The sequence below is a fragment of the Archocentrus centrarchus genome, chromosome 4 (assembly GCF_007364275.1).
Source record: "Archocentrus centrarchus isolate MPI-CPG fArcCen1 chromosome 4, fArcCen1, whole genome shotgun sequence".
In the NCBI taxonomy this organism is placed as follows: Eukaryota; Metazoa; Chordata; class Actinopteri; order Cichliformes; family Cichlidae; genus Archocentrus; species Archocentrus centrarchus.
This window is the reverse complement of record NC_044349.1, coordinates 11,758,937-11,786,822: the sequence shown is the minus strand read 5'-3', so window position 1 is coordinate 11,786,822 and position 27,886 is coordinate 11,758,937. Positions and strand designations below refer to the sequence as shown.

Below are 27,886 nucleotides of genomic sequence, written 5' to 3'. Positions count from 1 at the left end.
GAACTTCACAGCCATTTTTTAAAATTGTCTTCGTGTAGCATTCTTTTTTTTTTTTTTTTTTTTAATTATTTATTATTTTGAAAATTTTGTTCCTGAAAGCGTAATAAGCTATGATCCTTCTCACTGCCGGGTACAGTGGCACCTCCTCTAACTCCAGTCCTGCGCTGTTTGAACGGTTTTGTCGTTCAACATGACACATTTTACTGGATTTGTGAGCTGATAGCATGATCCCGTTAAGGTACGTGGCTGTTTCCTTTCTTATTTTAGACACATTGGTGTGTTTTAGCGAATGAGATTGGATATAATGGGTTCAACAGCCAAAGGCTCGAATTTTACGCAATTCCGAAGACGAGGAAACTGAAACGCCAGTTTGTGAATATACACAATACGTTCTAAATAAGACAGATCACTACAAGTAAAACAGAATTTATACGAGTTATTATTTTTGTTATGGCTTACCTTTATATATTGTATATAATGTGTTATGTTTACATACACGCAAATTGATAGTATTCGCCGCATCTTTAATGTTTTACAAGGTCTTAACATTACTCAGCATTGCATATTGCACACTCATCGAGCCTGGTGTGATCTGGCCTTAATCTACTCAGCTAAAAAGAATAACGCAAAGCCAGCCTAATGACAAGTTTTGCGTGAAACCTATAATACAAGTAATAATTAAATTGCAGTGACTCCTCAGCGTAATCTTTCTTTTGAGAAATATACAATGACTCACTGAAGAAAGTCTTGTGACGGCATCTTTTGTGACTCCGGTGGGAGCACACTTACTCAGGAGGAGCCGTACCGTGCTCCATTGAAAGCTACAATTGCGGCAGCTGTTTTGCATTATAGCCGGTTGCTGCATGTCTCTGATGTTCTGCATCCTCATATGGAAATTTAGTGCCATGCAGCGTTTTGGTTAAGCCGGCGCAGGGCTCTGCAGCCTGCATGCACTCATTGTATGCAGGGGAACAAGGGCAGAGTGAACTGGCACTGTCAAAAGTTGGACCACTGATGCAAAGTACGTGACCACTTCTGTGAACACACAGACGCTCTACGTGCTCTCAGTCCTCTCAGTAATTACACACTTTGGTGAGCAGCTGAGAAAAGGCTGGTGACCTTGATATGCTATCACTTGTACGCTCAGATGCTGCACATATACACATTCTCTATGCAAATTTCTTATCAAGATATGTGTGGTCAGGCATTATAAAGAGAAAGCATTCATGTTGCTAAAAATAGTCACTTTGCCACCCTTTTCTGCAAATGCACACCAAGCTTTACATTTTTCCATGCAGCATGCTATATGAACCAAATTTATTCAGCTTTATTTCGAAAGAGCGACCTCCCTTTACTGGCATTTTATTTTTCTCACTGTCTTTACACATGTTTGTGGTGTACTTAGGCACACAGACAACATTTCTATTGACCCAGTCCTCTTATCATGATTTCGTGGCTCAGCACACTTCCCCTTACCCCTGCCAAGACGTAAATGGCTTCACTGGTATTTTTTTTTTCATTTTTAATTCCACAGAAATTGTTTTCTTTAGGAAAAGTGTCTTTTTAAGGGATACAGTTGCATGCCTGTTTGCTGCAACTTTGGCTAGAAATAGATCCCTTTGACTTCTTGTTTTGCTGACTGACTAATTTCAGTGCATCACACATTTAAAAGGGTGTTTGTTTTTTGTTTTTCAAATATATTATCAGCCTGTTAAAATTGTAATGCTTCATTAGCACTAATGTATGGCTTCTCTGTTTCATGTTTCAGGCTCTCAGTGCATCAGTTTGTGACAGAGATGTTCTCTTGACTTAAAGTTCACATCTTGACAAAGGCTTTCCTGCAAATTACTCACCTGACATCACAATGGCTTCCAATATAATTGTGAGTGTTGACATACTCCTACGTGCGTAGGATGTAATTGTAAGCAAGAATCGAGCTGAAAAAAAAACAAACCTAGAGATTTCAGTAGCTTCAACTATGACACATCTATTCCATGGAAGGCCTTAGCTTAATGTTATTTAAATAATTTCCCTTTTATCAGACGTCAGAAGCCTTGGGTGCAAACATAACAATAAGCATGTCAATGACAAAGCTATTTTCATTTCCATTTCAGTGGTAGACAATGTTATTTGATCTATGTGATGTCTGAATTACAAGTATTATCACTTAATTCCAGTTAGATTTGATTTATTTAGTGTCAAATAACAAAAATGATTAATCTCACAGCACAGCAGTTCAGATAATAAGGTCCAAATCTCTCAGTGTTTTAGAGAAAAGCTCATTAACCTCAAACGCTCAATCCCAAGCAGGCAACTGGCAAAAGTAGAGAAGAAAAACAGCCTTGACAAAGAAGATGACAAAGAAGTGGTGAGAGGAGAGCCAGAAAAAGTCTGACAGGGCTTCCTGTTTTACAGATCTCCAAATCTTAGTTGAAACCAAATTGCCATCTATAAATAATTTAAGGGTGAGTAAAAGGCCGTCAGAAACCAGAAGTCTTTTAAGCACACTTAAATAGTCACGATACCAAACTGCACAGAACTAATAGATTATAAGTACCACAGCAGAATTTCAAAACAACATCTGTTGTGTGGTATTATAGATATCTGATATCAATAAATGACAAAGGGAACACTGTTGTGACCTTCAAGCAGCTGTATTTGAACTTATACTTCCAGTACTTTTCAAGATTAGAGCTGAGAGAGCACAAACTGAGCAGTAGCACGTTTAGTAAAACTCCTATAATACAGCTTGCCACTTGGAGTGTAATTTCACAGATGAAACAGGTAACAATAACAGCTGGATATAGATACTAGTACTTAACCCCCTGAGACACTGCATCCACATATGGGGACATCACCTTATACTTCACTGTGCTCAATAGTATTTTATACTTTGTTAAGTCATGTTGTTTTTATTGTGTTATATTATAAAATAATCCCAGTGTCCACATCTGAGGACATCTTTTTTTTCTCACAAAAGTATGTAACAACCATGTAACAAAATACAACTTCCTGCTCAAAGGGGAAGCTTAGTTTATATACATATCAGGTCCATCTAATGACAAATATCTAGGAGAAACTGAAAATGCATCGCAAACAGGAGCTCAGGTCTTAGGAGGTTAAAGGCAAGTATAGGGCAAGAATACAAGAGTGTAGGGAACAAGAGGAAAGGAGAAATAAACTATGACTGTGATTGTTTTTGTAAAGGCTGGTTATTTATGGCCATTATGATGTACTAACAAAATTTCAGCAAAAGGGAAGTCTCTCAAAACTGAGGTGGAAGGATTGTTATAAAACATAGGAAAAGTTTACAGTATGTTTTCAATAAACGCTCACCTACCAAGGGTACTGCTGCAGTATTGAGAAAAGGGGCACAAATTTTGCAATTCTTTCAAAATGCAGGGAGAAAACTGTGGTAGCAGAGTGTGAACACAGCTGGGAAGTGTATCCAGAACTTTCACAGAATGACACTCAGTTTCAGCCTGCCAAAAAAACCCAGATGCTCTCAATGATGTTCTCACTGATTGGCGCACTAAACTGCACTGGACCAGCTCATGTCATGCTGTAACCGTACACCTACTCAGCTGTGTCATCTGGATTTGCAAATTTTTTGTTCTCATCATGGCTGATGTTATTTTCTCTCATGAGTGCAGTGAAGCCAGACTGAGCTCTGAATGTCCAAATTGCAGGTGGAACAGCAGTTTTCTCACAAATTCACAGTGACCGTCGTTCGAGCCGAAAACGTCACCAAGGGAGCGCTGGGTGACCTACGTAAGTCCTTATCTAATTTTTGCTATACAAGCATGTGATATTAGCATGCTTTTGCTCCACATTGTTAGAATGTACTGCACATTTGCTACGTGCATCTTGTGGTTTTTTTTCTGTGTTATTTTAGATCTTGGCAAAAGAAATTAAACTTATGATGTTTGGTGGGGGGGTATTTTGAGTTTGGGTTTCTGCTGTGCAGTAACTCTGTTGAACTTGTTTGTATGTGCAGTGGACACGCCAGATCCGTATGTGGAGCTGTTCATCCCGACAGCCCCTGAAAGCAGAAAGAGGACCAAGCACATAGACAACGACATCAATCCAAAATGGAACGAGACCTTTCATTTCATCTTAGACCCCAACCAGCCGAACGTTCTGGAGGTTAGACCTGCGTTTACTGTAACAGTGTAGCCGCATGATGACAAGAAATGATGTCATGGCGCGTAAACCCACATAAACACAGCTTAACACTTCTAGTTGCTATGACATGATATGTTAATATTATCCATAAAAACTAGCGTCAGAATGACTCATGTTGGTTTTGGGGTAAGCTGCTGAATGTGGACAAAATTACTCAGCCAGCTACACATTAAACCCGGGCCACGAGGAGGTTTGGAACTCTGTAGCTGCCAGCAGGGCATTGGCAACTTTTAAACAGTTTTTGCATCCCAGCGATCAGTGACACTGCTCTGTGCCTTTATGTGGTCTGCCACGTTGAGGCTGAGTTGTGGTTCCTAAATGCTTCTACTTTGTAATAAAACCACTCACAGTTAATTATGGAATATCTAGGAGAAAAGAAATTTAATGAAATGACCTGTTCCATCAAAATGCTCAAGCTCTCGACCCAGTCTTTCACAAATGTATTTATCCATATAGTGTATGTCAAAATTAATTTAGGTGTTCACTCACTATTGTTTAACTTCTTGACAAAATTAACTGGTTCGGAGACCTGAATGTCTGCTTGAATTACTAATGTAATGTCCTCCTAACTGTTTATTCCAAACAGTTAACATTAATGGATGCCAACTATGTAATGGATGAGACACTTGGGACGGCGTCCTTCGAGATCAGCAAACTCAAAGTGGGCCAGACAAAGATGGAGACTTTCCTCATTGGCAAAGTAAGAAATTTAATCCCGCTGACTTTTCAGATTCATCAATATATGAGGAGCAATCATGTAGAGGGTTCAGGGGCTCCACTCATAAAAAAATAAAAGACCTTATCTGATTTAAGGTCATCTTCTCGTGTACCTCCACGTCTTTCAGGATGGCTGCCATGTTTAGATCGTTGCATGGAAGTCCTGCTCTGACCATTTTCACTTGAAATTCCTCTTGGGGAAGTGGCAGGTAGAGCAGGTGGTCAAAGAAGATAATGTGGCTAAAAAAGGAACATGACACACACCACAGTTTGTGCCGTTTCTGCCGTTCGTGCCGTTGCACCTTGTATACTTGTGTTGTCAAGAGCTGCTGAAAGGAGGAAATATCCACATAACACCTTACATTTTCAGTTTAATATATTATTTCATAATGGCCTACCAGGAGCTTTAATGAATCACTGCAGTGTGAGATACCACATGACTATGGAATCTGCAAAATATCAACATAATAACCCTGTAAACTTTTTTGGTTATAAATTATAATAGAAAGATTCAAAATCAGTTTCCAAGAAACTATGAAGGGTTCAGTTGTATTTCTCTGTTTGATTCCTGTCTCTTTTGTACAATAACCACATGTTTAATTATTTTGACAGGCAACCAATGTGCACTTAGAGATGTCACTGGAGATCTGGTATGTAACATCTACAAAGTCAAATACTTTTATTTTGTTTCACAGCAACATTTGTGAGCACTGAAGTTCAAGTGAAACAAAGCCCTTTAGTGTGATGACAGGTTTGAAACTGCATACCATGAATTTGAATTCGAAAGTAGAAGCAGCATGACTGAGTAAAATATAGACTGCATCTGTAAACTAATGATAAGATTAATGAGATTTGTGATGTCACGATTGCATGAGGGCCTGTGGGTGGGGTGTGTGTGTGTTCAACATACTATACATGTTTAAAGGGCAATTCACTATGAGCAGGTGTGTAGTTTGTCTTTGTTTGTGGTTGTGCGCCACACCAGATACCCCAACCCAGCTCTTATTTAATGAAATAATCATTTTTCAGCTTAATTAGTAGTGTTTTTTATGATTAAGAAATCATATCCTAAAACTGCCTCTAAACAGAAAATGTGCAACATGAATTACTGGTGCTGCTTCCTGCTTCAGACTTTGATAAGCTTTACTCTTGTTGTTTTTGTCTGCAGTACAAACCTGGACCTGCGGTTCAGCCATACCCTGTGTGACAAGGAGAAGAAGTTTAGAGAAGCCCGCAGAGGGAGCGTGATGCTCGGCATCAAGAAGCTGCTAAACACAGAGGAGCCTTGTCACCCAGGAGAGGTGTGCGATAAAGTCTTTTTAACATACGTTTGACATGCAGACTGTTTTGGAGTATTTGAAAACTGCATTGTCATAATTTTTGCACTTTGATAAATTAATCAGGCTTTTGGTAAAAGCAAAATGATGTTTATGAACCAATGTTGGTGCTGAACTGAATTTAAAGCTGCCCTGCTGCCTCACTGTTCACATGAAAGCTTTGTAATGGCATACAACAAAGTGCTGGAAACATTCCTCAGAGACTTTGGTCCATATTGACATGATAGCATCCCACGGTTGCTGCTGTTGGCTGCACATCTATGTGATGTGATCTGTTCCACCACGTCCCAAAAGTTCTCTATTGGTTTGAGATTTGGTGACTGTGGAGGCCATTTGAGTACAGTGAACTCACTGTCATGTTCAAGAAATCAGTTTATGATGATTTGAGTTTTGTGACGCTGGTAGCAACCACAAGAAGATGGGTACACTGTGGTCATAAAAGCATGGACGTGTTTAGCAACAGCACTCTGGGTAGCCTGTGGCATTTAAATGATGCTCAGTTGGTACTAAGGGGCCCAAAGTATGCCAAGAAAATATCCCCCACATCATTACATCATCTGAACTGTTGATACAGGGCAAGATGGATCCATGCCGTCACGTAGACAACATTTTTATTTGCAATCTTCTGTTGTCCAACTTTGGTGAGCCCATGTGAATTGTAGCCTCAGTTTCCTTTTCTTAGCTGACAGGAGAGGCACCCAGTGCACTCTTTTGCTGCTGAAGCCCATCTGCTTCAGGATTCAATATGTTCTGTGTCCAGCTATATTCTTCTGCATATCTTGGTTTTAATGAGTGGTTATTTGATTTACTGTTGCCTTCCTGTTAGCTCAAATCAGTGTGTCTATTCTCCTTGGACCACTGGCATCAATAAGATATTTTTACCCAGAGATCTGCCGCTCACTGACATTTTGTCTTTTTCAGGCCATTCTCTGTAAACCTAGAGATGGTTGAGTGGGAACATCCCAGTAGTAATCACCAACAACCATGTCACGTTCAGTCAGTTAAATCATCTTTGCAGTCTGATGTTCAGTTTGAACTTCAGCCGGTCATCTTGACCATATCTGCATGCCTAAATGCATTGAGTTGCTGCCATGTAATGAGCAGTTGAGCCTATTAAAGTGGCTAGTGAGAATATATTTTACCCAAATATAAACTCATCAGCCAAAGTGCTTGGCCTCCAAGAATGTTATGCCAGCAGAACATGGCATTTTTATGAGATTGACACTCTTGTGTTTTTAAATGTTATATTTTGTGGCAGATTTTTTTTTTTTTAATCACTCTTGTGATCATTATATTTAGTGAAAAGTAGCTCACAGCATAGTAGGTCTCCTGCCTTTAGGGAATGTATTTAGACTTGGTGCTGATTTGCTGACTTTCTAAATTCATAATGTTGGTGCAGTTTTTCACAAGCTGCATTCTCAGATTGAAATAACACTTCAACAGTTATCACAGACCAGGAAGCAAAACATAAGCCTCACAGAGTTCCATTACTCTGAGCCATGCTAGCTTCCCCTGTGGTGTGGTTTTGGGTGGATGTCTTTGGGGCTGACAGTAATCTCCAGCCATGTCTGTTCATGTCTTTAACATGTGTCGTAAACTCCAGAGGAAGGAGCTATCCGGTTACTCTCTTCCACTATGCTGCAAAAATTCTGAATCCAGACTGACTGTATAAATATTCATGCAGACTGCAAAAAGAAGCAGTGTTGTGCAATGAAAGTTATGAAGAAGCTTAAAATCTACTCGTCAGAAAATATTGCAGACATGATGCAACTAGTACTAGCACTGCCCACAGAGCTAGCACAGGGAAATTACTCAAGATGAAAGAATGAATTTGAGACTCATAACTGCTGTCATTTACGCAGTAATAAAGATGTGATTAAGCATGCCCAGGTCCATGTCTTCTTCCCTTTATGACTCTCACTGTGTGTGTGTGTGTGTGTGTGTGTGTGTGTTTTACAGGTGCCAGTGATAGCCATAGCAGGGTCAGGAGGTGGTTTTCGTGCCATGGTCGGTTTTTCGGGCGTTATGAAGGCTCTGTTTGAGTCAGGGGTCCTAGACTGTGCCACATATGTTGCTGGCCTCTCTGGATCCACATGGTCTGTTTTTATTTCACCTCATCTTCTTTTCTTTTACACCCTGCCTTTCTCTGACCAATTTCTAAAGACACCTTTTCTCCTTTTATCTTCATTTTTTTATGCCACTGCTATGTTTCTTTGTTGTTTTTTTTTTTTTTTTCCTAACTCTTCTTTGGTGTTGCTCCTCCCTGCTCTGGCACACTTTCCTGCCTTCCCCTGCTGGTATGAAGTCTTCAAGCAGGCACATCTGGTTTATTTCTGTCTCCATGACTTAGTGGATTTAACTTCCTTTCAAGTAAAGTAACTCCTGCATAAATCTTGTAAAGAGGTATATTGTTAAAACATGTATTAACTGACATGACAACATTTTGGGTAGTGCCTCTTTATTAACTTCCTCCCTCTTTATTCCTGCAGGTACATGTCCACTCTCTTCTCTGACCCTGACTTTCCAAATAAGGGTCCAAAGGACATCAACAGAGAGCTGATGAAGAGAGTTAGTAGTAACCCACTTAGGCTCTTGATGCCCCAGCACATCACCAACTACATCCAGGCTCTATGGACCAAAAAGGCCTCAGGGCAGCCGGTTACTTTTACAGATATCTTTGGTATGCTCATAGGAGAGACACTTATACCCTCGGTAAGAACCTCATAGTTGCTGTTTGTTTTAATGTTGAAAACACACCTTATTTCTTCACCTTATTTCCCTCTTGTTTCCTTCTCAGTAAGTCAGTCAATCTCTTCTCTTAAGGCCATCTGTCATATTCTCTCTTTCCATCAAACTAATGTGTCACCCAAACCTTTCCTTCCTTAAACGGCTTTTGCTCTTTTACTGTCACAGAAGCATGCAATCATATTGATATAGAAATCTGACTCATAAGACTGCTGTGTCAAATTTGGTGACCAAATTATTAAAATTGAGTGTTCTCTCCTACAAGAGGATGGACATCAAGCTAAGTGACATCCAGGAGAAAATAAACCAAGCCCAGAGTCCTCTTCCTCTTTTCACATGTCTGCATGTCAAGCCAGATGTTTCTGAGCTCATGTTTGCAGGTAAATTTATTTATTTTTGAGAGTGTCTGCCAGTGTTTTATGTTAAATTGTGTGTTGCATGCATCCCAAATCCTTCACAACAATACTTTGCATATCTGATGAGTGAGTTGATGATCTGATGACTGTAGCTATATGCAAAATAAGTGAGCAACACATTTCCATATAATTCCAATGTATGGCAAGATGTGGTTGGTTGTCATCTAATGAAAGCTCTGTGATCAGTGACGTGGGACTCTGGGTAATTCATACAGCACTTCCTAATTTGTGATGTAGCCACTACATCTACTATTCTCTGATTGGTGCAACAGGCTCACGCATGCTGGTAGAAAATACAATAAAGAGACAACAAAAATCTCCAGTGATCTTGGATGGATCTCTGAATATACACTACCTACTAGTATTGCAGTTAGAGAAGCCTCCCGAAACACTGAAATTGTTTTGAATAACACTAAAGCAACATGTACGCTGATCATGTTTCAGTTTCAAGTTTGAGACATTTCTGGTCCTGAGCAAGAAGTGTCAAAAAAAAAATCTCATTGTTGATTCCATTCCACTCAAACCTTCATATCCTCGTCCACTGAATGCTATTACATTGCCAAACTGCCTTTGTTGTTTACTTGAGGAAATGTTTGTGCTTGTGTTCACAAATCTAAATTAGCTGGGAGCTTGATTTTTAGTTGATTTCATGTTCAGAGGAGGACAAACTGCTTTTAAACTGTCTGGGTTATGAATGGAAACAAATGGATTCAAAGGGACACTGTGGCAGGAGGTCATGAAGCTTGAATGATGATAGCATTGCCATACTTGTAGACACCCTTCTTCACAATATCTCAGTGTGGGTAGGACACCGACTGCATCCATGCAGTTTGTTATTCCTGGTCTATAAAAAGCGAATCTATTGTTCAGTGTCACTTTGATATGTATAAGGGCAAGACCAGACTTGTCAATCTAGATTTACGTGTTTTCTATCATTAGTTATCACTCAAGTCTTTAAAAGTAAGACTGAAAGATAGGACTTGTTTTTTCTGTTTTCTCTTCTCACCTAAAATCCCCAGGCAATTGTTGTTTAAAAGGTTTCCAAAGTCTTTACATTGTATGAGTCCATGTGTCCATTTGTATGTCTGCACACATACACACAGACATACAAATACAAGGTAATTTATATTATAAATGACCTTGAAACAACTGTTGTTGTGAAGAATCACGCAAAGAGTCTCTCCTCCCCAGGGCGCCTGGGTGGCTTAGTGGTGAAGCCGGCGACCACATACATACTGTATGCCATGGTGCGGGCGGCGTGGGTTTGAATCCAGGCCCGTTGCCAATTTGCCTGCATGTCTTCCCCTGTCTCTTTCTCCCATTTCCTGTCTCTCTCCGCTGCCCATAAAAGCTGCTGTGGCAAAAAAAAAAAAAAAGTCTCTCCTCCCCTGAGTCCATTTCAAATCAGAGTTTGTGGGCCCTGGGGCAGAAATTATCTTTTTGAGTCAGAAGATCCTAAAAAGCAAAAGGAAAAAAAAGCATCCATTAAGTGCAGGTAGAAACATCCTGTTAATGGGAGAGTTCAGAGCAGAATGCCCAGAGGCTATTGTAATGTAGAGAACCACTCTAACATTGGTGGAAGGCCAGAACTTCTTTGAGTATTCACACAGACCATCTTCAGGTATCTTTGAGTACTATCTGATCACATTCTCACAGGAATGTTTTCAACATAGTGTGAAATCCGTGCTATAATAAACTAAAACTGTTTTGATAGGAAGCTGTGCTCATTGTTATCACAGTGGTCCTAAGATGACTGCTAACAAACAAATATGTGTGTTAATGATTGAGTTCATGGGTTTGTGTGAGAGACTGTGTGTGGGTGAATGTGTGCCTTTGACATGCACAGACATGTAAACTGCTGTTTATCGTCAAACATGTTTTCTTCCTGTTGACGCTGGCGAATGTTAACTCTGATTGACTTAAAGGTGTCCATCTCCTAAAGGGCATCAAACTTAATGTGTTAATATTGTGTGTTCCTTTTTGTGACCATAACACTGAGATTTCAACCTGCAGACTGGGTGGAGTTTAGCCCGTATGAAATTGGGATGGCAAAGTATGGCACCTTTATGACCCCTGACCTATTTGGAAGCAAGTTCTTCATGGGAACTGTTGTGAAGAAGTACAAGGAAAACCCTCTTCATTATCTGATGGGTAAGAAAAATGTTTTCATCTACAGTTGCCTGATAAAAGTTTTCACAGGTCCCTCTGCAGTGATCGTCCCAACAAATTCACCCTATGGTCATACTAGCCAGTGCTCAAAGAAATTGCAAAAAAATCCCAAGAGCTATATTTTTAAACTCCACAGGACTCACTCAGCATATTAAATGTTAAAGTTCATAGTACAAGCACTATTAGAAAAAGACTGAAAAAATATAGCTGCTTTATTACGGTTGCCAGGAGAAAGCCTCTTTCCTCTGGAAAGAACATGGCAGTACAGCTTAGGTCTGCAAAATTTCATCTAAAAAAACAAAAACAAAAAACAACCCCCCCCCCCAAAAAAAAACAAAACAAAAAACAAAACAAAAAACATCTTGAACAATGTCCTTTGGATGGAGATGAGAAGTGCAGATGTTTTTCAGCATAATGTGTAATGCGCAGCACAACTTTTGGCAAAAGCCAAACATGGCATCTCAGCACAAACACCTCATACCAACTGTCAAGCATGGTGGTGGAGGTGTGATGATTTGGGCTTGTTTTGCAGCCGCAGGACCTGGGAGTCAACTTAGGACTTTGCAGTTGCTGAGTCAACCATGAACTCCTCTGAACACCAAAGTATTCTAGCGTCACATATGAGGCCATCTGTCTGACAGCTCAAGCTTGGCGTTACGTTCCCCCTAAAAAGTCTAGGGGGTTCGGGGGAAGTAACAAAACGTGACCGGGTTGACAAAAGGAGACATGAGCAAAATTGGTAAAATAAAAGATTTTTATTAAGATTATAACAAAAAGACGGACACACCGCTATCACCTTCAAACAAAAGAAAAGAAAACACAGGACTTATTCAGCAAACGTAAAACAACCACCTAAGGCAAGAGGCATCACGCACCAAAACAAAACACCACCCTCCTCTCTACTGAGCAGGAGTAAGCAGCTGCAACAACACACAGTTCACAAGTTGTGCCACAAAGACAGTCTCTGGCAATCACTGGCCTGGATCTCTCCTCTCTCCAGCCTTAAGTACCCCAGCTTGATTGCTGAGTTGGGTCAGCTGTTTCAAAAGGGGGTGGCACCCAAGGCTGGAGAGAGCAAGCCACACCCAGTGGGCCAGGAAACCACAGAGGCCCGGCTAGGTCCGTAACACTTGGCCTAAATTGTGTCATGCAACCAGCAGCAAATCAGCAACAGAATGGATGGAAAAGAAAATAATCAGAGTGATGCAACAGTCCAGTCAAAGTCTAGACCTCAACCTGACTGAAATGATGTGCACAAGAGAGCTGTGCATTAATAAATGTCCACAAACGTCAATGAACTGAAGTAATACTGTAAAAATACCTCCACAGCGATATGAGAGACTAAGGTTATACAGAAAACAATTAATTCAAGTTATTGCCGCTAAAACTGGTCTGACAAGCTATTGAATCATGGGATGTACTTAGTTTTTCACAGGACTGCATAGAAACCTTTTTCTGACTGTATAGTTGCACAGCAATAGATATAGGATTAAAACCTGACATGTTCTTATGTCTCAGGTGTGTGGGGAAGCGCATTCTCGATTCTGTTCAACAGAGTGCTGGGGGTCAAGGACACAGCCGGTGGCAGCACCATGGAGGAGGAGTTAGGTAATATTTTTCTGTTTGTCTTTTTGTTTGTTTGGACTGAACACTACTGATTTAAAGAATGCAAGCTCTAAATAATGTTTATTTTCTGGTTAAGTGCAAATCAGTGAATTAAATCCAAAAAGTGACTAAACAAGTTTGCCTAAAATTTGCCGAAAGGTCACATTCAGTTTCACGTGTCACTTAAGTAGTTTTAATCGGCGGTTGGAATTTGCTTGGTTATATATCCATTTATATGTTATTTTTTATTTTTTTTAAAAAAACTTCCATCTAGAAATAAAATATATATCATCTATGCAGTATATGTGACAGTACATGTTTAGTACACATTTATTAAACACAATCTGAAACTGGTATTTTTGGTCATGGTCTGCTGGCTACTTTGTATTTGTTTATGTTTATTTTCTCCAGATAATCTTTGTTTTGTTTGGTTCATTTACTGATAAAAGTAGATGAACCACCGTCCAGTCTCTCACTGACACAAGCATTCAGTCATCTGTGAGAGCCTCATTATTTTCACACCTAGCAGGTCTCCTTATAGCTTTAAAAAGAAGCCACCCTAAATTTTTCTCACTATTGAATGTGTGACTGTGTGTGTGTGTGTGTGTGTGTGTGTAATGCTATCGCAACAATGGCAAGGAGTCATCCTCCAGTGAATATTCTGAAAACTCATAAGCTGACTAGGCTTTGTTTGAACGGCTGTGTTTGAGGTGATGTTTTCACTTTGAGACACACTCTCACAATGTGTTGGTTGTGCAGAAGTGTTAAGAATGTCTCCACCTAGTTAAAGAATGCATTATTACCAGGTGTAGTTTTCTGTCAGGACTTACATTGGCAGACATAAGTGCTGTAAAGTCACATAACTAAACAAAAGTTCAGGTGTCATTTTGACGTGTATTTTAAATGAGATAAACATGCTTGTGAATGTGACTTTTATCCTACAGAGCAGATCAAACCGCAGCACATCATTGGAGAAGACATTCTGGATAATGATGATGAACCACGCAAAGGTGAATTAAGATATATGGCAAGGATATATAGAAGGATATATACAGGATATATAGAAACTAATTCCTTATAGTGGAGTAAAATTAGCTTCTCCCTGATCCAACACACTTATTGACACATGGCAATTGTTCGAGCAAAAGCTGAATGCCTTAAGACACTGTGAAAGTTTGTGGTAATGGTGCAAATTTCATTTGACAGTGGAGCGGCTGCTGAGGTCAGATCACATAAAGTGCTGATCAGCACGCTTTCACTTCTGTCAACATCCAACTGTCAGTTTAAAAATGCCTTTTTTTTAAATGGACTGATTTTGATGATAGCATTAGTAATGCTTCTGAAGCTAAATATTTATGCAAATGCATTTTTAATTATGTTGTGAGTGAATTTTTAGAAACAATTATAGATAGAAAAAGAGGAAGAGGGACAGAGAGAGAGAGAATGGGTGGGTGGATTATAAGGGTGAGAAAAACCCAACAGCATTTGCTTCAAGTGATGAAATGAAACTTGAAAAGAAAGATATCTTTTTAGTTTTATAATTGATTGCGTGCTACACATGCCTATTTATGAAATGGGGTCAGCAGGGGCATGAAGAGGCAGCAGGGAGGAGCTTCTGTTAAAAGGGAGTTCTTCCTTCCCACTGTCGCCAAGTGCTTGCTCATAGAGCAGGGGTATTCAACTCCAGGCCTCGAGGGCCGGTGTCCTGCAGGTTTTAGATGTGTCCCTGATCACAACACACTCCTGCTAATGACTTCGATATTTGACTCAGGTGTGTTGAAGCAGAGACACATCTAAAAGGTGCAGGACACCGGCCCTCGAGGCCTGGAGTTGAATACCCCTGTCATAGAGGGTCTCTCTAAAACCCCAACATCTTATAATATTAAGTACCTTGAAACAACTGTTGTTGTGAATCGGTGCTATAAAAATAAAATGTAAGTGAACTGATGTAAAATGTACAAGAGCATTTAAAACAATTCCAAATTCTGAATGAATTAATACTAATTTTACTGTACTTTTCCTGTAATATATTAATATGGTTTTAGCTCATTTGTCCAATGATGCAAAACTACCAGCAACAGCGCTTGTTCACAAGCTTATGTCATCTTTAGTTGCGCATTAATTTGCTTAGTAGTTAGTCCCTATGGTGCAGTCAGGTTTCAGTCAAACTTGGTTGTAATTTTGAGGGACAGGCAAAGGGTTTTCTTACTGATTTATTTTGTTGTAATTCATCTGTTTTAATTGCTTGTTCTCCACCTTTATACCATGAAACTCAGTTTTCTGCATATCATTTATTAACTGCATCTTGCTTGAAAGTAATTGCAAATTCTGTCTGGTGTTACTTAGGTGGGACAGAAAACCAGGAGGCAGAGGAGGAGATTACTCGCACCGCTCAGGCCAGCTGGGTTCAGCGAATGTTCACCTCACTCTTCAGTGAGTCTGCTTTGCTCAACACAAGAGAGGGCCGTGCTGGAAAGGTAACTGAATCTGTGTATACAAATGTGTATTTCCAGTCTTCCTGCATTCATATTCACAACAGCTTGCATTGTTCACTGTCCTAATCCCCGCTCATCTTTTCCCAGGTGTATAACTTCATGCTGGGCCTGAACCTGAACACCAACATGCCATTCTCTCCTTTGCTTGAGATAACACACACCTCAGCAGCTGAGGAGGAGGTGGATGCTGTAACAGGCAAGAACAATAAATGATTCACAGTTTATAAATGTGTTTCTAAATGCAGTGAGGGCTGTTATTAACATAACCTTAGTATATTTTTTCTACTGACTTAATTCTACCAACTTGACCCAATCTAAATCTGACCTTTACAGATTTTGTATTTGTTTCACAAATTACACATTTATTTCACAAGTTTCTAAAGCAAGCAAATATCTGCCATTTCTCTATAGAAAAAAACTCCCGAACGTGTCACAGAGTTCAGGGAAGTTATTACTTACATGATTCGCTTTAACTTGTTGCTAAATTTAAATGATATGTGTGGTTGATAATGGTAAAAGTATGAAAAAAATATCCAGTTTTACTTCCAGTGAAGGATAAGTAACACATGGGTGTGTCATTACAGTTAAATTTGTTTGTGAATGAAGTGGAATAAAATTTAGAGATTACTCGTCATTGTTGGTGCATTATTTGTGTAATTTTGTGTGCTTTTCTCAGATCCCGATGAGTTTGATCGAATCTACGAGCCCTTGGATGTGAAGCGTACGAAGATCCATGTAGTGGACAGCGGCCTGACCTACAACCTTCCCTACCCCCTTATCCTGCGGCCGCAGCGAGGTGTTGACCTCATCATCTCCTTTGACTTTTCTGCACGACCGAGTGACTCCAGCCCTCCATTCAAGGTAAAATTGGACTCTTTTTGTTATCATAAATTATTCAACACACAGTGAATCGAGATGTTTTTTAATTGGATGTGTACATCACAGGAGCTTCTGCTTGCTGAGAAATGGGCTAGAATGAACAAGCTACCATTTCCTAAGATCGACCCCAAAGTTTTTGACCGCGAAGGTCTGAAGGAGTGCTATGTCTTCAAACCAAAGAAAGATGAAAAGAACTGCCCGACAGTCATCCACTTTGTCCTGGTCAACATCAACTTCAGGCAATTCAAAGCACCTGGTAAGGATGTGTATACGTGCGGGTTTCCAGAGCATGTGTGAGGGGGAAAATATGTAGACGATTATAATAATGCCATTTTACTTTCATGGTGCATGAGGCATCATTTCCTCAAAGCTGCATTGGGGAAATTGACCATATTCAGTCAGCAGCAAACAGTTTTTTTATGTCATGCCAGAAGTTAGGCACCTCCACAGAGTGACCCAAACAGAAACCATCTGCTCAAGGGTCACTGTGATTTCATTGCTGTCTGCGAGTGTGTGCGCGCACTTACATTAAACCATGTGTTCAGTGTTTTTATTGCCTGCCCAAGTGAAATATGGTTCCTGAGGGAGTGAGTTGTTGGAAGGGAGTCTCTTGCTTCAGTAGGAGGGCCCTATGTATAAACAGGCCGTACATCAGAAGGCATGCAAAAACAAACACTATCTCCACATTTCCGCTGCAGCTTCTTTACATCAAATAGGTCGTCTAGTCACATCAACATAGTCTGTTTATGAAAGCTATATGAGGGTTTTGCACCAAAAAGATATCTGAAGGAGACACAGTAGACATCTGGTATCAGTCTGGGAATGTGCAGACTATGTTACATACATGGTTGGTGTTATCAGTTCCTTAAATAGTACAAATGGTAAAAAAACACCCAACAAAACACCCAAACAGCTGAGTTTATCTTGCACTGAACCATAAAAGGTGACAGTACCCCACCCATTTTTTTTTTTTTTTTTAATTTTCAGGTGTTCCCAGGGAGACTGAGATGGAGAAGGATTTGGCAGATTTTGACATTTTTGATGACCCGGAGACACCATACTCCACCTTTAATTTCCAATACTCCAATGAAGCGTTCACCCAGCTTCATGACCTGATGGAGTTCAACACTCTCAACAACCTGGAGGTCAGTTTGGTGCTGCTGTTGTACATAAAATGCTGTCTGCAGTGTATATTATATATGAGCAAAATATTTATACAGTAATCCCTCACTACTTCACGGTTCGCTTTTCGCGGACTCGTTGTTTCGCGGGTTTTCAATCAATATTATTGTAAAACATTTATTGCGGTATTTTCGTTGTTTCGCGGGTTTTTGCGGTACTCGTTTTTCACATGCGTAGTACGTGTTGTACAGTAATGTATATATTTGGTGTATAAGTGTGTGGGGAGAGTTTATAAAAACTTAAAATAGTATATAACTACTAAAATAATGTATAAGTATTAAAATAAACATAGCGTCCCTACTTCGCGGATTTTCACTTATTGCGGGTGGTCCTGGAACATAACACCTGCGATAAGTGAGGGTTTACTGTATATATATTATATATGCATGTTATTGAGAATGTTTTCATAAGACTTATAGTCATCAGTTAGTTATAAAGGGATTTGTTGGCCTTACTTAAACAGGTTACATTGGCCAACTTGTGTTCATTCATTTCCTCAGCTATTCATTCTTAGTGTTGTCAGAAGGGAAATTTTGGATATGACACTACGCATATTTTTTGATTGTGCAACAATAAAAATTTCAACTCTCAATCAGCCATGTAACACCGGATGGTACAGGCCTAGACTAGTTCAGAGAAGGTGTGTCATTGTGTGAGGTCAGACAGACTTTCACTCAGTCGCCCTGCTGAGTAAAGATTTAAACTATTTGCTTTCACTGGGTGGCCAGCAAATTCAGACAGACTTACACTACCACTGAGGATATTTTCCGATACTTGACTCCAGCATTTTGAACACAGTTAGCCAGCAGCACTAATATTTGGAAAAATACTGATAATATCTACGTCATACATTATAAATATAAAACAAATCTGCCCAGCAACGGTGATTCATCTGAAAGTGCAAGACAAAAATTTACTCTGCTTACTATTCTTTAACTATTCCATAGTTAAAGTGGTCTTGGCCTGAGAACCTCATACATACTTCAGACACAGTTTCCAGTTTGGGGGATGAAATGATTAGTAAACATACATAAATATAGGTAATAATTGTAACCCTATAGTAAATGTTTTTTCTGTTAATTTCACTCATCCAGTCTACTTTGCACAAGTCACTAAGTCATCACTAACTATGTATTTATTAACTAATGATGACTTCAAAGTAATTGAGTTCAACCCCTAGGTGAGTACTAAGGCTTTCTGTGTTGAGGGAGTGTAAAGAAGGGGTGCGGGTGGTGACACTAGCCTCCCAAAATAAAAGTCCTACCTTCCAACACAATATTATTATTATTATTATTATTATTATTCAACAAATTAGTTAATTAACTAACATTATATTTATCTGAACTGCCTAACATTATTAAAAAACAGCTGTGCAAATTTAAGGTAGCAGTATTTCTTATCTTTAAAAATCGTTTTGGACTTAATGCCTTTATTTGTCCCCCTGCAGGTTATTAAAGAAGCCATCAAGGACTGCATCGCATCCCGGAAGGAGAATCCCTCAGGCATCTCTGGCCCCTTTGCCCTCAGTGAGATCCCAAAAAAGAAGATTCTCAAAAGAGATCATCAAGGAAAGCCCGTGAATCACCTTTGAAATAATAGCCGGTAGCTTCAGTCTAAGACTTCTGGGGATTTTGTTTTCACTTTAAAACGAAGCATTTTCCTTTTGGAAAATACTCTGACTCTGATCTTTTCTTTGTCTACTTCAATAACGATGGTTTTGTTATACTCTGGGTTTTATGTTTCTGATAAAGGGCTACTGTAAAGAACCTGGATGTTTACTGGTAAAATGATTGGATTCATATACAACAAAGTTTTCACCTCGGTTTATTTGCACTGTAGTGACTGCTGTGAAAGAAAAAACAACAACAACAACAACAAAACGCTTATTTACCACAAACAGTGCATTCCCTTCAGGCTGTGAAACAGACTAGAAATTGAAAAGAGAACACATACTAAACACTGCAATCTGAATGGATTCTTTCCACTAGCATCGCAACTAACACAAGTCCCCACTTTTTTTAAATATCCACTGAGGATCCAAAACTCTCATTTTGTTTATTGTGTCTGTTTTAAAACCACGTGCTCATTCACGTCACTTGATCACACCACGTGAATTTTGTTGTCCAGTTGCAGCATTCCCAGTGCCAGTGGACACCTCGCAACTTCCTGCTGCATTTGCATCTTGCATCAGTGACTGTGCGCAGCCGTGCTGTCTCTAAATTTTGAGCTGCGTGAATGGACACTGCAAGAAGTCTTTGCTGTCCTGAATCTGTGGATCTGTGAGCTGAGCTCTTTCTATACTGAACGTGTGACTACAGAGCATGCAAAAAAAAATTTTTATTTTTTTTTTAAAGTACTGGATGACTCGTCTAAACATGCAACCTTGTTTGAAAACATGGATGGGGATATCATTGGTAACCACTGGTTTTGTTTGGTGGCAACTTCTAAACACTCCAAGTGCACCCCCTCTGGATACCTCAAACATCCCAGTGATGTTTACCCACCTACAGGTTATGAGCACTCCCTGCTCCCCTCTAGGGAGTGTCTCATATTAATGCCACCATTTTGGAAAAAACAAAACTGGATGCCATGGAAACGGCCTTGCTACTTCTCATCTGGTTCTGTGTCCTGATATTATGGTTTCAGGGTACCTTTTAGATATGGCCAGTGTTTGATTCTCAGTGCCAACCTTCCCTCCCCTTCAATAAAACCAGCTTGTTGCCAGACCCTTTCAGCAGTGAACCGAAGCTCAGGTCAAAGTGAGGGAGCGATCACGAGACTTGCCCACAGCTGAAAGTCGTGGCTCATGGCAGCACTCAGTGGAATTTTACACACTACACCTACACCTGCAGCAGTGGAGGCCTGGAATCAGACACACTACACCTATGCCTGCAGGGCCCCAGAGGCTGCACACGGAGGAGTGGAATTTTACACTGAACAATTCCGGCCCTCGTGTGCTTTGGTTTCAGCCGCGTTTGCTTTAAATAAAATGAGTGTTTTGCTGCAAGAATTCATCACCATGAAACCTTTGCAACTTTTTTTTTTTTTTTTAGCTGATTTCTATCATTTTTAAAAAATGTTTTTAATAGTTATTAACATTTTATTATTTTTTATTGTTCTTTGAATAATAATTATTTTAGAAAAATGGCTTTAGATAAGGATAGTCATTCACTTTCTCTTGTAGAATTAGATGAGAGGATTGACAACATTCTATTTATATACTACAGCACAGTAGCACAAAGACTCAAAACAGGGGTAAACAAGTGAAAAGTATCAGTTTTAGCTACTTACAGTTGTTGCTGGGTGGATTTTCTCGCCTCAGGATGAAGTCCTACATGTTATCAACACAACCTTAACATGCCATTAGCTTTTCCTATGATATGGGTGTGTCACATCATGGCTAAATGTTATACTAGAGACTCCTACTGTAGCGGCAACTATTACAAACGTGGGCTTGAGTACTTTAGCAGTACTGTGTCTCTGTTCAGGCCCAGTTCTAAAAGCGGGTTTGGTCTAAACCATGAGTAGTTACTTACTTGATAGTCCAGAAATTACTACTTAAGTATCAAATCAGGGTGTTGTCAGAAATGCTTTTAGAACCATTTTTGTGTCTCTACCAACTTGTGAGGGGAAATTGTTTTGCGTGTGTTCAAAAGCTTGTTTCTCGCTTATCTCGCTGCAGTTTGTTCCTGTTCGTGGTGGGTTCTTATCATTTTTTTGTTTTCACTACAAACATGGGATAAATTATTGCATGAAACCTGTGAGAGTGAACTACAAGATACAAGTTATGCAGAGGAAAGTCTTACATGAAACTCGTTCTAAAGCTGAAGTCAAGTCGTGCATTTTTTTTCTTTTTTGCATAGTTGTAATAATAAAGCAAGCTAACTAAGTTAAGCTAAGCAAACCAGCAACTGCTGGCTATAACCATAGGTTGAGTGTGGTGTCACTGTATCAAGGCTATTCTCACAAGTGTGGGCACAAATGTCAAAATATCATTAAAATTCTGTGCGTAAAGAAAAAGGAAACATTTATTTTTTTGGCCTTGTGTGGCTTTATTTTTTTGATAGTGTTTTGCAGTGGAGAGAGACTCGAAAGCAGGAGGAGCGATGGGGGAAGACATGCAGTCGAGATTCAAACCTGCGCCGTCTGCGCCACCACACGGCATGTGTGGTCGCCCGCTCAACCGTTGAGCCACCCTGGCACCCTTTATTTTTCTTTTTAACATAATTCTTTTTTTTTTTTTCACATTTTACATTAGATTTGATTATCTCTGACTATGTTTACATGTTGCAAGATCCTAAATGGTCAGCTGCAGGGACCTGAGAAGTGTACATAAATACTCCTGTGATTAATAACTGTATTATGACTGGCAAAACATAATTTTTATGTGCATTGTTAAATGACAGTAATAAAAGAGAATTTATCTCATGTGTAATGTTTTATTTTAAAATAGGTGACACCCTTTTCTCATCCATGAGCCTCCTCCTGAAATAACACAGCAGCTGAAATAAAAGCACAACTTCAACTATGACCTGCATTACAGTATTAATCTGTGTGGATGCAGTATTGTGTAAAAAAAGCTTGAGCCACCCCTTATTTATTTATACTGTACTAGGAAAATGGGAATCACGTGGAGTGCTTTATTGAAATGTGTAAACATAAACGGAAATACAGCATATAAGGCAAAAACACTTTGTACGATTCTAATGAGCTCGAAAGTCAATATTTGATATAACCACCTTTATTCAGCACAGCCTGAACTCTCTTAGGCATCTTTCTTATAATGTCTTTAAGTCTTCAGGAATAGTTCTCCAGGCTTCTTGAAGGACATTCAAAGCTCTTCTTTGGATGTTGGTTGCATTTTGTTCCATTCTCTGTCATCATGATCCCACACTGCTTCGGTGATTTTGATTGATGTTTGATGTTTGGGCTCCAGGGAGACCAGTCGATGGCTGATAGTGTTCCATTGTGTGTTTGGGATCAGTGACATAATGAACAATGAAGCCATCGGCAATGTGAGACTTTCCAGATGGTAGTCTATGATGGATCAAAATTTGACTATTTTTCTGGTTTCTTAATTCCATCAGATCTCCAACATCACTGGTTGAAATGCAGCCCCAAACCATGACAGAGCCTCCACCGTGTTTTACAAAGGCCTGTAGACACTCGCTGTCTTACCTCTCTTTTGATTTTTGATGAAGATTTGAACCAGAAGTTTAAAATTTGGATGATTCACTCCATCAGACATGTTACCATTGATTTTCAGTCCAGTTCTTGTGTAATTTAGCATAGCTCAGTCTTTTCTCCCTGTCTCCATTCCTTAAGAATAGCTTCATGACAGCCACCCTTCCACTGAAACCATTTCTGATGAGGCTTCAGTGAACTGTAGATGAATCAGCTGAAGGTGGAGACAGCATCTCCCACATCCTGTGGCAAAGCTTTGCTGGATTTTTCCTGTTTCTTAAGAACATGATTTCCAGGTACTGTTCATCGGTTGCAGATACTTTTTTAGGTGTGCCACTTCTTTTGCCCCCTGCTTGTCCAGTTTTGAAATTCTTTAAAGGACACACTTCACACCATGCCAAGATATGTCAAATTTTCAACTAATAGCTCTTTTGAAATCACCTCATTGGTGCGAAAATACTATTTTATGCTGTCAAACTGTGTTATGTTTTCATAGACTCAAAGAAATGTGAACGCTGCAAAAGGCTGCAAGTAACAAAGTGCCCAGAGATAGTTTAAAATAGTTACAATTGTTCTTTGCTAAGTTGTGACAATACTGGTTCATCCCTTGAGTTAGGTGCAGCATGGTAGACCTGTGAAAGACTTATAGGTTAGTGTTAAGTTGTTTAAAAAAAATTCTCTGAAACTGGCCCAGTTGAAAGACGGTGCTGAAAATGTGGAGCTAACAAACCACCTTATAAAGAATTTACTCAATTTTGCCCTCAGGGATGCCGTTTCATAACATCTGCAAATAAATGCCTCAGAAATCAGCTTGTAGTGACTGGAATTACAAGAAAAACACATTCCCATCCCTCTTTCCATCGTTATCTTTAACATTACTAAAGCAGCCCACTTTGAGGATATGGAGAGGTTTTTAACCTTGCTGCGCATGTCACAAGGGTTACATTTGCATTATTTTCTATATAACAGTTAACACTCACTTGGGCTTTGAAAAAAAAAGTCACGAAATGTCTTGTGAGTCTAGAGTCTGCATTCTAACTTCTGAGCAAATAACACTGATAGTGTCAGCATTGTTATCTCTGGGTGTTTACACAGTCTGCATCACAGAAAACAATGCCTCCATTTTTAATCTGTCTTTTGCAGCACTTTATTTCTAAAGTACTGTTTTTGACTCATTACTGAATATTCTACTTTAGAACATGCACCACTGAACATGAACAGATGCGCTTGGTCACCTACATTCACTGGAAAAAAAGGAGTCCAATGTTATCTGTACATCTATGCTGGCAGCTTAATTTATAGTTACCTACTGAGATTACTCAGTTTTTTTAGCGATAAATGGAGTTTTCCTGATAGTTACTATTGGATGACTTCATAAGGGCTACTTCCTTGATTACTTATAAGTTCCTTTTACCAAATAAAATTGTCCTTGTGAAAACATTACTCAACATGAGGGGAATATTGATTCCTGTCAAGAGAGCTGAAAATCGATTAAATGATTTTACAGCTCAGGTTTTAAATCAGAGCACATTTAAAATTTGATTTGAGAAATGTTGAATCATGCCATTCAATAGATCTCAAAGCGGTGATGTTACAAAACATGACAGAAAGATTCACTTTGACCTACATGGTAAAGAAAACCGCAAAGTGTCTTAGAGACCTGCCCCAACAAAGCACCCACTCAGTTATTACATTCCCCAATTAAATCATCATCCAAGAGCAATATTCCCCTCATGTGAGAGTACTAATTAAGTGCTTAGGATAGTTTGCTATTCTGTTAGTCCCTTCCTCTGGCATGGAAACACCTGGCCAGGTGCCCAACAGATTTGCCCAGACTCTAAAAGCTGGAGGATGTAGGCATGTTTTCAGAGGTCGTTTCAGGGTTTAGTTCTTCCTCAGAGCCCACTTGCCTGATAGGGACTCCACGTGGAACTTTTTTCAGGGGTTGTTAATTTGCAGATAAACATAAATGTCATACATGTACCTGTATCCTCCCCTTTCTATGTGCTGAGTCGTTCACACAGCACAGACAGGTCAGGGCACTCCAAAAATGAGGTCACTCATGACCAGTTCATTCCTGGTTGTGTGTGTGTGAGGCAGAGAGGGGAAGGGAGTGGAAGAAACGTAAGGAATGAGATAGGAAAAGAAAACGTGCATGTCTGTTTTTTTGTGCGTGGGGAGTCTCTTGAGGGGGAAGGGGGGGGGGGGGGGGGGGGGGGGGGGGGGGGGCTGTTAATGTCTTGCAATTGTGCCGCCTCGCTTCTTCCAGTACAGTGACTGACGCTTTCTCATACCTCTCTGGGTAGGTGGACGTGTAAGGAAAATAGGCAGTGTTATCCTTTTTCCTCTTGGGGCAGTCTAGACAGGCCAGAAAAAGATCGAATTTCTAACAAAAAATAAAAGGCATTGATGAAACATAGGTGTGTCCTGGTTACTTGCTTTCCCAGAAAAGGCCTGTGTGTTATGAACTACTTTCTTTTGGTTGGGATCGGTAGCATTGAAATTCCTGCCAATTATCCCTGGAAACATCACAGGACTATTAGCCAATATTCAATATGAGCTCATATTGGGTTTCAAAAGGCAACAAAGCCTCCCTGCATTTGTCTTGGAATTTGACAAGCAGACACTACAGTTTGCATTTAATCCTAATTGTTTCTGTAATGTGATGAGTGTGTGTATTAGTAACATGGAAATTTGGGCTTATTTCCTGCAAGGAGAAAAAATGTTCTTTCATATGACGTATGAAGACCTCCGGATCTCGGAATTGAAGCTGTGGGCAGTGGAATTACTGCAGGACACTGATTACAAATCCATTTGAATAAATTCTTCTACCACAGTAGCGAAATAGTCAACGGACAGTGACTCATCACGCACAGCACTGGGTTCCAGCAGACCCCCAGGTTTAGCAGAAACATCTGGATCCTATCAAACCCGTGTAATCCCAGGGGTGAATTACACAGATACACTGCAGGAGTATCGCACACATAAAGGCCACGGTGAATGTGTGCATTGTTTAGTCTGTGCTGAGCCAGTATTTGCATTTATTGATTCAGTTATTCACATTTATTGCATTAGGATAAACCCCTTCAGATATAACACAGGCTCTCTGGTTATTTCATATATTCCAGGCTTGATGCCACTCTTAATGATCTTCTTCAACAGAACACATGAATAATTAGAAATATTGCAGTTTTCATAGTTTGGGCACCAGTGCCACCTTTTGTCCAGTTTTGGTAAACCTGTGGGAATTGTAGCCTCAGTTTCTGGATCTTACCTGACAGGACACACAGGAGACACCTGGTGTGCTCTTCTGCTGCTGTAGCCCATACGTTTCAGAGTTCAGCATGTTGTGCATCCAGACGTGCTCTTCTGCCAATCTTGTTTGTAAGGCCTGGTTACAAACAAGCCTGACTTACTGTTGCTTTCCTATCAACTCGAATCAGTCTGCCCATTCTCCTCTGACTTCAGGGATTAATAACATATTTTCACCCAGAGAACTGCTGCTCACTGGATATTTTCTCTTTTCCCAACCATCCTCTGTAAATCCTAGAAATGGCTGTGCAGGTAAATCTCGGCAGATCAGCAGTTTCTGAAATAATCAGACCAGTTCATCACCAACAACCATGCCACATTCAAAGTGACTTATATCACCTTTCTTCCTCATTTTGATGCTCAGTTTGAACTTTGTGTTTAAGCGTGTCTCTTGATCACGTCTACATGCTTAAATGTATTGAGTTGCTGCCGTGTGATTAGCTGATTAAATATTTGCCTAATAAACAGGTATTCTTAATAAAGTGGCAGTGAATGTGTGTCAAAGCTCCATAGCATTTCTGTTGTTGTTCCTGTTGTTGTTGCTTTTGTTTTGTTTTTAACAGTAAAAATGCTCTCTTGTTCTTCTTGGAACTGATACGAACACTGTGAAAGCCACTTTTTATGAATGTGTGTGTTAGCAGGAAATTTCCTTCTATTAATAATGTATATTAAAGGTTAAAAAAAAATTAGAATAAAATTATTTCCACAAATGCACAATTTTTCAAATCATCCCAAATTTCTTTCTTTCTTTCTGATATGATATTAAAAAAAAAAAACAAAAAAACAAAAACAAAATTAAAACCGCAAGCGGTGATATCGGGCCCTCGCACTCCGCGCGCGTCGACCTGTGGCGCTCGTCGACCCGTGCCGCACTCGGAGGTTTTGTGATCGTGATGGGTCTCTAGAAAGTTGAATTCTTTTATAGGAAAAGGTATCTTTTGCTCTCGGCATAGACGCAATGGAATATTTGGGGGTGTGGTCACGGCTCCAGCATGCAAAATAGGGCATGGGTCTGATTGACTTTTTTGATGGGCTGTTTGTCTAGATGATGTGGAGCCAATTTGGTCTCACTGGGTGAAATGCCCTAGGAGGAGTTCATTCAAATAGCAGGCCTGAAAATGGCAAAAATTGACACTTTCAATTGAAGATGCTGGACTTCCTGTAGGGTTTGGAGTATGGCTCCAAGAGACTTTTTTGTATGTCTTAGGATGTTACATGAGTGTGCAAAATTTCAGAGCTGTAGATAAAATGTAACTCAGGGGCTAGCTAAACAACATGGTATATTATGATATTTAAAGCTGCCAGTAGGGGGCGCTCTAACGTTTATGGACTTTATGCATATCAATGTGTTCAGGGCAGGAGGCTTATCAAATAGATGAGGATTTTGTAAGGAATGGTGAAAGATATTTCATGTATTTCAGAGCAAAACTAATTCTGTGGACGGTCATACAAATTTTCATTTGCTTCTGTAGGGGGCGCTATTGCGCCTACAGTCTTGAATCTGTAGTTATGGATTCAGCCTGGGTGTGTACATGAGTGATTAAATTTTCAGCCTGATCAGACAAAGCATGTGCGAACAAGTGCACAAACAATTTTGGTGGTGAGGGAGAAAAACAAAGGCCAAATTTAATGGCCTGGTGTGACAAGGCCGTTTAATATT

The 27,886-nt window shown here is 39.8% G+C and overlaps 1 protein-coding gene across 1 annotated transcript; it reads left to right on the top strand.

The window, feature by feature from the left end:
- Positions 1 to 123: 123 nt before the first annotated feature.
- On the top strand, positions 124 to 22,158 carry pla2g4ab (phospholipase A2, group IVAb (cytosolic, calcium-dependent)). Its single transcript, XM_030727404.1, has 19 exons — positions 124 to 238; positions 1,769 to 1,882; positions 3,690 to 3,771; positions 3,998 to 4,146; positions 4,772 to 4,885; positions 5,515 to 5,552; positions 6,071 to 6,203; positions 8,199 to 8,335; positions 8,729 to 8,951; positions 9,250 to 9,364; positions 11,414 to 11,551; positions 13,088 to 13,177; positions 14,119 to 14,184; positions 15,521 to 15,651; positions 15,757 to 15,865; positions 16,346 to 16,530; positions 16,615 to 16,804; positions 17,536 to 17,693; positions 19,178 to 22,158. Exons 2-19 carry the CDS (start codon positions 1,865 to 1,867, stop codon positions 19,319 to 19,321), a joined length of 2,220 nt encoding a protein of 739 aa, XP_030583264.1. The 5' UTR covers positions 124 to 238; positions 1,769 to 1,864; the 3' UTR covers positions 19,322 to 22,158.
- The last annotated feature ends 5,728 nt before the right edge of the window (positions 22,159 to 27,886 follow it).